The 9,135-nt window shown below is 44.9% G+C and overlaps 1 protein-coding gene across 12 annotated transcripts in view; it reads left to right on the plus strand.

Annotated features, from left to right (window-relative positions):
- LOC119008413 (receptor-type tyrosine-protein phosphatase mu-like) overlaps window positions 1-8,575 on the plus strand; it is a 115,315-nt gene extending 106,740 nt beyond the window's left edge. For all 12 annotated transcript variants that reach the window (XM_037078683.1, XM_037078685.1, XM_037078686.1 and 9 more), the window contains 11 exons: window positions 415-512; window positions 2,152-2,268; window positions 2,366-2,520; window positions 2,696-2,831; window positions 4,068-4,217; window positions 4,352-4,525; window positions 5,358-5,489; window positions 5,711-5,836; window positions 6,851-7,014; window positions 7,559-7,694; window positions 7,949-8,575. In XM_037078683.1, the coding sequence (XP_036934578.1) occupies window positions 415-512; window positions 2,152-2,268; window positions 2,366-2,520; window positions 2,696-2,831; window positions 4,068-4,217; window positions 4,352-4,525; window positions 5,358-5,489; window positions 5,711-5,836; window positions 6,851-7,014; window positions 7,559-7,694; window positions 7,949-8,002 (1,442 nt within the window). In that variant the 3' untranslated portion in view covers window positions 8,003-8,575. The remainder of the gene's footprint in view (window positions 1-414; window positions 513-2,151; window positions 2,269-2,365; window positions 2,521-2,695; window positions 2,832-4,067; window positions 4,218-4,351; window positions 4,526-5,357; window positions 5,490-5,710; window positions 5,837-6,850; window positions 7,015-7,558; window positions 7,695-7,948) is intronic.
- Window positions 8,576-9,135: the final 560 nt, after the last annotated feature.

Genomic DNA, 9,135 nt, shown 5'->3' on the forward strand with positions numbered 1-9,135 from the left:
ACACACACACACACACACACACACACAGTGTTACACACACACACGCACACACACACACACGGCTCTCCAGGTAGAAATTCAAGTGTTTGTGTGAACACGTCAGTCTGTGAGCATGAATATAGAGTGTGTGTGTGTGTGTGTGTGTTCAGGCAGATTCTTGCTGTAAAACACTTGAGGACAGGAATGGATTAGCATGAACTAATTAGCTCGTCAAAACACAGACTGTCAACAGTGATTAAAAACATTTTCTGTGTGTGTGTGTGTGTGTGTGTGTGTATTTGTCTGTGTACGTGCGCTTAATTTGAATTAATTAACAGAGTCATTATAATTCATGTACAGCTCTGGTGTCGCCTGCTGATCCACCGTCTAATATGAAGTTTACTGTGTGTGTGTGTGTGTGTGTGTGTGTTTTAGGTCCCATGCAGGAGACTGTGTACGATTTCTGGCGTATGGTTTGGCAGGAGAACACCGCTGCAATCGTCATGGTAACCAACCTGGTAGAGGTGGGACGGGTGAGTCAACACACACACATACACACACACACACACACACACACACACACACACACACACACACACACACTGATTGTTGTGGCCATCTGGTTGTTTTTTCCTCTGTGATGAAGTTTGGGACTCCATTTCCCAGACTGCATCTGTCACATGTCTTCACATTCTTTGTTAATCATCTGGTACTGCTTCAGTTTATCTTCTCTGTAACTGTAACTGTAACGCAGTGTTACAAGTTTACGTACAAACATAAAAAAAATTAAGTTTTACTCCAGTTTTCTATACAAAACAACATCTGCTCAGTTACTGATGTTTGTAAATGTGACTTCAGCAGATCTTAATATAGATCTTAATAATAACAAATATATGTAGGTTGAATAAAAAGCTGAGCTGCAGTCGTCACGTCTCCATAAATCCAGTTTACATGATTTCAACACTAAACAGAATTTATCACAAATTTGTCCAATAACTAATTTTTGCATATTTATGTGACATAAATGACAGTAATGTAAAAACATTGTAACCAAAGATAAAAGAGAGTGTGTGTAATGCAGGTGTACATTTCTCATGTTTTACTTTAACATGTTTAATTAACAGCAATTCAAAGAACACGTGAACGTCTGAAAATCACAACTCAGTTTCACACGTGACGACCTGCAGCTCAGAGTCCTCAGCACATCAACATATTATCACATATGTATTAAAAGCATTAAAACATGTACTAAAACATGTACTGTAACTGAACCACAGTTTCGTGTGACTCTAGCGCCCCCCTCAGGACAAACTTGACATTTTAACTCCAGACCCGTTCAGAGTGGGAACAGGTTAATCATCTGGGTGATGTTGGATCTCATTCTGGCAAGTTGTAAAAGTCCAACAGAACGGTTCTGCAGACGGGCCCTGGGTGAGGTCCAACAGAACGGTTCTGCAGACGGGCTCTGGGTGAGGTCCAACAGAACGGTTCTGCAGACGGGCCCTGGGTGAGGTCCAACAGAACGGTTCTGCAGACGGGCCCTGGGTGAGGTCCAACAGAACGGTTCTGCAGACGGGCCCTGGGTGAGGTCCAACAGAACGGTTCTGCAGACGGGCCCTGGGTGAGGTCCAACAGAACGGTTCTGCAGACGGGCTCTGGGTGAAAAGAGTCAGATCACTGAGGCGGAGCGCCTCATGTGAAGCGATGAAACACGTCTATCTTTCTGAAATTGAAGGATTTAACCTGAGATCACACACACACCTGCAGGCGTGTTCTCTGTCCCAGCTCTCATTACCCAGCAGGCACCTGGGATCTGTTCCCCCTCTCCAGGAGAGCCGCAGAGGGGGATTCTGGGATAGATCAGGCTGATTATCTCTCTGTGTCTTTCTCCGTCACACACACGCACACACACACACACACACACACACACACACACACACACACACACACTTTAGCCTGAATTGTTCTCCAACACCCCTCTCCCCATTCACCCTGTTGGTTGCCACAGCGACAGTGTGACTAGCACAGCAGTAATTAGCTGTTAATGGGAGGGCGGAGCCTCTAATGACATTTTAATATCAGCTGCTTTTGTTCTGTTTGTGTTTCTGATTAATTAATGAGTCCGTTTATATCTGTGTGTGTGTGTGTGTGTGTGTATGTGTGTGTGTGCAGGTGAAGTGTTGTAAGTACTGGCCGGACGACACTGAGATTTACGGCGACATGAAGGTGACGCTGATCGAGACTCAGCTGCTGTCAGAGTACGTGATCCGGACCTTTGCTGTGGAGAAGGTACAACACACACACAAACACACACACTGTAACACACTGTAACACACTGAGTGGTTGTGGGGTGGAGGGACAATCACACCGTGTCTGTGTTCATCAGAGGGGCGTGGCAGAGATCAGGGAGATCCGTCAGTTCCACTTCACCGGTTGGCCAGATCACGGCGTGCCACTTCATGCCACCGGCCTGCTGGGCTTCATTCGCCGCGTCAAAGCAAAAACCCCGCCCACCGCCGGCCCCACCGTGGTCCACTGCAGGTGCACACCTTTTAATATTGATGACATATATCAACGCCACACTACTGCTTTGGATATCACTGTAAAGTCTTATAATCTTTACCAGCTGAGAACATGGCAAGTGTTTTACATGAAGTGTGTGTGTGTGTGTGTGTGTGTGTGTGTGTGTGTGTGTGTGTGTGTGTGTGTGTGTCAGTGCTGGCGCGGGTCGGACAGGATGTTTTATAGTCATTGACATCATGCTGGACATGGCGGAGAGAGAGGGTGTGGTCGATATCTACAACTGTGTCCGAGAGCTGCGAGCACGAAGGGTTAACATGGTCCAGACTGAGGTACACACACACACACACACACACACACACACACACACACACACACACACACACACACACACACTTCATATAAGGTCTCAATGTATCTGATTTTAAATACTTAAATACTCATACTTAAAGTAGTAACTGATCCAAATATTTACATGTTTATACTGTATTCTTGTACTCAGTAGAGTTCCTCAGTGTTATATTCAGTACAGTAAATGTACTTAGTTACATTCCATCACGCTGTAAACAACATAGACACACTCAGCAGTATGAGTCACTTCCAGGAAACCCAAATACGGTCGGATGAGTCAGAAACAACAGAAATTAACAGAGACTAAAGTCAAAACTACAATTTAGTTCAGCGGCAAAAACATTTAATTTTTGACTCCTGTAGGAGCGCCGTGTTACCAGTTACCTTTGCCATGTATTTAATATATATTTAACATATATTTAACTTCTCTTTAACACAATTGCAATGTTTATTTCACATTTATTTAACATTTATAAGATGTATTCGACATATATTTTTGCATATATTTAGCATATATTAACATACATTTAACTTTTTTTTAAACAAATACATAATGTATATTTCACATTTATTTAACATATATAAGATTTATTCGACATATTTTGCATATATTTAGCACGTATTTAACATATATTTAGCCTATATTTAAGGTATATTTAACATTTATTTAACATGTATTTAGCGTGTATTTCAACACATTGCTTCGTGGCATCATGTCGGTCTCGTTCTCGTGAACACTTGCAGGGACTTTCTCCAGATGTCGGCTGTGACTGGAGGATCAGCTGATTACATTTTGGTGGCCAAAGGTCAAAGGTTAACTGAACTGTGACATCATAGTATTCTGCCACAGCTCAGGAACCAGATGACAAAAACTGTTCAATCTCCATAGCAACACACTGTTGTTATTGTTCTGCTGCAGCTGTGTGATGTCATCAAACAGTGACTGACAGGATGTGACAGAAATGGACGCTGCCATGACCTTCTCTGTCTGACGGTTAATGTCAGCCATCTGTTTGTGTCACTCCTCCTCCTCTTGTGCCTCCTCCTCCTCACCTCCTCCTGCTCCATGTGTGTTGACATAAATCATTTATGAAGTGACATTTCAGCAACAGTTCACCTGTCAATCAAACCCGACAGGAGGCAGAGGAGGGAGGAGGTGAGGAGGTGAGGTGAGGAGGTGTATTGTCTTCATCTTTCTCCTCTGTGTCTTCCACCAGGAGCAGTACGTCTTCATCCACGACGCCATCTTGGAGGCGTGTCTCTGTGGTGACACAGCAATTCCAGCCAATCAGCTGCGCTCAGTTTACTATGAAATGAACCGATTGGATCCTCAGACCAACTCCAGTCAGATCAAAGAGGAGTTCAGGGTAATGTATTGATCATATATTGATGTCATGATGATCATACATTATAGGTTTTTGGAAGTATTGATCACAAATTTTGATAATCACGTTGATGATGATATTGATGATGATATTGATGATGTAATGGGTGTGTTCAGACTCTGAACATGGTCACGCCCACGTTGCGGGTGGAGGACTGCAGCATCGCTCTGTTGCCCAGAAACCACGAAAAGAACCGGTGCATGGACGTGTTGCCTCCAGACCGCTGCCTGCCGTTCCTCATCACTATCGACGGCGAGAGCTCCAACTACATCAATGCTGCGCTGATGGATGTACGTGACGTACACGCCACACGGGCCAATCACAGGCTAACTTTACATTCTAATGTTATTCTATACATACTGATAATCTGTAACGTGAAACAGTTCATATTATTGGATTTATTATTAGTAGTAGAATTTTATTTATTTGAGGTGAAAACTGCCGCTCCCATGATGCGTTTGGAGATGAATTAGAGAATAAACTGGACTGTCCCTTTAAATGAGACAAATAAGACAGAGAGAGACAGAGAGAGAGAGAGAGAGACAGAGAGAGACAGAGAGAGAGAGAGAGAGAGAGACAGAGAGAGACAGAGAGAGACAGAGAGAGAGAGAGAGACAGAGAGAGAGAGAGAGAGAGACAGAGAGACAGAGAGAGACAGGTGGAGACAGAGAGAGAGAGAGAGAGAGAGAGAGAGACAGAGAGAGACAGAGAGAGAGAGAGAGAGAGACAGAGAGAGAGAGAGAGAGACAGAGAGAGAGAGAGAGACAGAGAGAGAGAGAGAGAGAGACAGAGAGACAGAGAGAGACAGGTGGAGACAGAGAGAGACGGGTGGAGACAGAGAGAGATGGGTGGAGACAGAGAGAGACAGGTGGAGACAGAGAGAGATGGGTGGAGACAGAGAGAGAGAGACAGGTGGAGACAGAGAGAGAGAGACCAGAGTTTTGTCCCCAACATCTTCCCCACTATTTCACTAATAAACAACGCTGTCGTCATGGAAACCAACCTGGCCACAGTGTGTGTGTGAGGGAAACATATAATCTTCTTGTTGTTGACATCATCACCTGAGCGATGATGATCATGTCCTGCTTTGTGACCATATATGGGTGTGTGTTACTGTTGCAGAGCTACAAGCAGCCGTCAGCGTTCATCGTTACCCAGCATCCTTTGCCCAACACGGTGAAGGACTTCTGGCGTCTGGTCCTCGACTACCACTGTACATCCATCGTCATGCTGAACGACGTCGACCCCGCACAGGTAGACACACACACACACACACACATACACACACACATTGGACATGATGGTCAGCACTGAAAACACCTGTCTCTCACCTGTCTGTCTGCCTGTCTCTCACCTGTCTGTCTGCCTGTCTCTCACCTGTCTGTCTGCCTGTCTCTCACCTGTCTGTCTGCCTGTCTCTCACCTGTCTATCTGCCTGTCTCTCACCTGTCTGTCTGCCTGTATCTCTGTCTCAGCTGTGTCCTCAGTACTGGCCGGAGAACGGCCTCCACCGTCTGGGCTCACTGCAGGTGGAGTTTGTCTCTGCAGACCTGGAGGAAGATGTCATCAGTCGCATCTTCAGGATCTACAACACAGCCCGGGTACGTTTGTTTTACCTCTTCACACCTCCATCCAGATTTACCGTCATCAGCTGCTGGACAAAGAACAAAGGCTTGCTCTGTTAGCATACTGTCACCAGAGACCACCACTAGCTTGTTAGCAACAGTGTCTGTATGTATTTCTGATGAAAGACATAAGCAGCAGCGTTAGTGTGACTGACTCCACCTCATTCAGTCAGGTGTTATTTGATTTTGACCCATTTACGCCCTCAGGTGTGCTCCTGTGTGATCCAAACCTCCATTTCTTTCCTGTTTCACCAAATTTAGATCAGAATGTGTTTGATATAAACCTCTTCACTTTCCTGTCGGGCTGAGTTTAGGTTTAGCTGCGTTTGATTTGTGCCTCAGTTCCTCCCTGTGTCTCACAACATTCCGGCTGTGTTTGATCCAGACTCCCCTCCCTGCCCGCCACGCCGTGGCGGCTCGGGTTTAGGTTTTAGTGCGTTTGATTTGAACCCTCTCTCCTCCCTGTCTGCACAAATGTATGTCAGGATCTGTTCACTGACTGCTACCCCCCACCCCACCCCCACATCCTCCCTTCACTTACCTTCCTCCTGTTTTCCTCCTCTACCTCCTTTATTTCAGCCATCCTCCTTTCCCTGCCTTTCTTTTTCTTTCCTTCCTTATTCATTCCTTTCTTTTCTTTTCTTTTCTTTTCTTTTCTTTTCTTTTCTTTTCTTTTCTTTCCTTCCTTTTACATTCCTTTCCTTTCCTTTCCATTACTTTCCTTTCTTTTCCATTTCATTCCATTCCATTCCATTCCTTTCCTTTCCTCTTTATCTCCTCTCATCTCCTACTTTCCTTCCTTGTATCCTCCTCCCTCTGTTTCATGCCTGTTCCTTACTTCCTTACTCCTTCCAGGGTGTGTTTGATATTTACATCATTCCCCACATGGTGTCACTTTGGGATGTATTCCATTTCTCCATCCTCTGACACACCTGAGGGGAGGTGAGGGTGAGCTTGTTTTGACATCCCTGTCATCCCTGTGTCCTCCAGCCACAGGACGGGTACCGCATGGTGCAGCAGTTCCAGTTCCTGGGCTGGCCGATGTACCGCGACACGCCCGTCTCCAAGCGCTCCTTCCTCAAACTCGTCCACCAGGTGGACAAATGGCAGGAAGAGTATGACGGAGGGGAGGGACGCACCGTGGTCCACTGCCTGTAAGAGTACACACCGATACTGCATGAAGTACTGCAAGAGTACACACCGATACTGCATGAAGTACTGCAAGAGTACACACCGATACTGCATGAAGTACTGTAAGAGTACACACCGATACTGCATAAAGTACTGCAAGAGTAGACACCGATACTGCATAAAGTACTGCAAGAGTAGACACCGATACTGCATAAAGTACTGCAAGAGCACACACTGATACTGCATAAAGTACTGCAAGAGTACACACTGATACTGCATGAAGTACTGCAAGTACTAGTACAAATAGTTATAATCAGTGAATGTTTGTCTCCATCTGGTGGAGAGAAAGTGGAACAACACACTGACTTCATTCATTCTAACTCACCTCTCTCCTCCTCTCCTCTCTCCTCCTCTCCTCTCTCCTCTCCTCCTCTCCTCTCTCCTCCTCTCCTCTCTCCTCCTCTCCTCTCTCCTCTCCTCCTCTCCTCTCTCCTCTCCTCCTCTCCTCTCTCCTCCTCTCCTCTCTCCTCCTCTCCTCTCTCCTCTCCTCCTCTCCTCTCTCCTCAGTAACGGAGGAGGTCGTAGCGGTGTGTTCTGCAGCATCAGCATCGTGTGTGAGATGTTACGACAGCAGCGCTGCGTCGACGTCTTTCACGCTGTCAAGACGCTGAGAAACAACAAACCAAACATGGTCGACTTGCTGGTAACTAACACACACACACACTCACACACACACCCGTTTATCTGATCAATGTGATCAAGAGGTATTCAACATGATGTTGATTTGATGTTTAATTGTGTTTTATATATTATATATTTATAATTTTAATAAATAACATCTCTATTATTCCTGTTTAATAAATAAATGATATTATTTTGGTATAGGGTTAGGGTTGATAATGGGGTTTGATATTGTTGTATGTTGAACTCTGACCTCTGACCTCTGTGTCTCTACAGGAACAGTATAAGTTCTGTTATGAAGTCGCTCTGGAGTATCTCAACTCTGCTTAGCCTCAGCAGACACCTCTTCATCCTCCTCTTCCTCACTCAGTCATAATGCAGCACACCGTCTGACAGGATGAGGACGAGGAGGAGGAGGAGGACGAGGAGGAGGAGGAGGTCCACTACTGACTGAAGTGAAGAGGTAGAAGTAGTGACGTGAGGAGGAGGAGGAGGAGGATGTTTTTGCACTGCCTTGTCTGACTGCGAGCTCGGACACACTGAACTGTCTCCTTGTTGTTTCTATTGTTTGTGTCGTAACGATGAATCTAAACGAACCAAAACGACAAAGCTTCAATAAGCTCTGTGTTTTCTGCGTCGGAGTGGAACCTCCCATCCGTTACAGACTCTCAGGATCTACCTGAACACACCTGGAACTGGACCTCAGCGTCCCCGTCTCTCTGTGTTTCTTCTTCCTGTTTGTGTGTTTGTGTCGGTCATCCTAACGCATGCAGCCGCCTGACCTGTGACGTCCTCCTGGAGTTCAAACACAACAACACTGTTAATATGGATGAGCAGAGAAACGACATGACAGCCATCAAATGCACCAGAAATAATATTAAAGATAAATGTTCCATTCACTCATTTATAAAATGTGATTTGTTCATTTCCCATTCTGTTAATTACTTCATGAATGTACTGTTTGTATATTTATTTGTGTGTTTATTTGTGTTGTGTCAGTGGATCAAAAGAAGAAAACATGCGAAATGAAGCAGAAACCCACAAAAACATGAAAATGATCATCGATAAATTCATAAAACTGCAAATTTAGACGGGAACAGAAATAATAATGTAGCTTCTAAAGGTAAATATATGAAGTTAATGTCACATTTATTTCAAGAGTATTTCAGGTGCACTTCCTGGTTTATAGATTAATGCATGTACACTATATTACCAAAAGTATTCGCTCACCTGCCTTTACTCATTCTATGAACTGAAGTGCCATCCCATTCCTAACTCATAGAATTCAATATGATGTCGGTCCACCTTTTGCAGCTATTACAGCTTCAACTCTTCTGGGAAGACTGTCCACAAGGTTGAGGAGAGTGTTTATAGGAATTTTTGACCATTCTTCCAAAAGCGCATTGGTGAGGTCACACACTGATGTTGGTCGAGAAGGCCTGGCTCTCAGTCTCCGCTCTAAT

Source organism: Acanthopagrus latus, chromosome 19 (genome assembly GCF_904848185.1).
Source record: "Acanthopagrus latus isolate v.2019 chromosome 19, fAcaLat1.1, whole genome shotgun sequence".
In the NCBI taxonomy this organism is placed as follows: Eukaryota; Metazoa; Chordata; class Actinopteri; order Spariformes; family Sparidae; genus Acanthopagrus; species Acanthopagrus latus.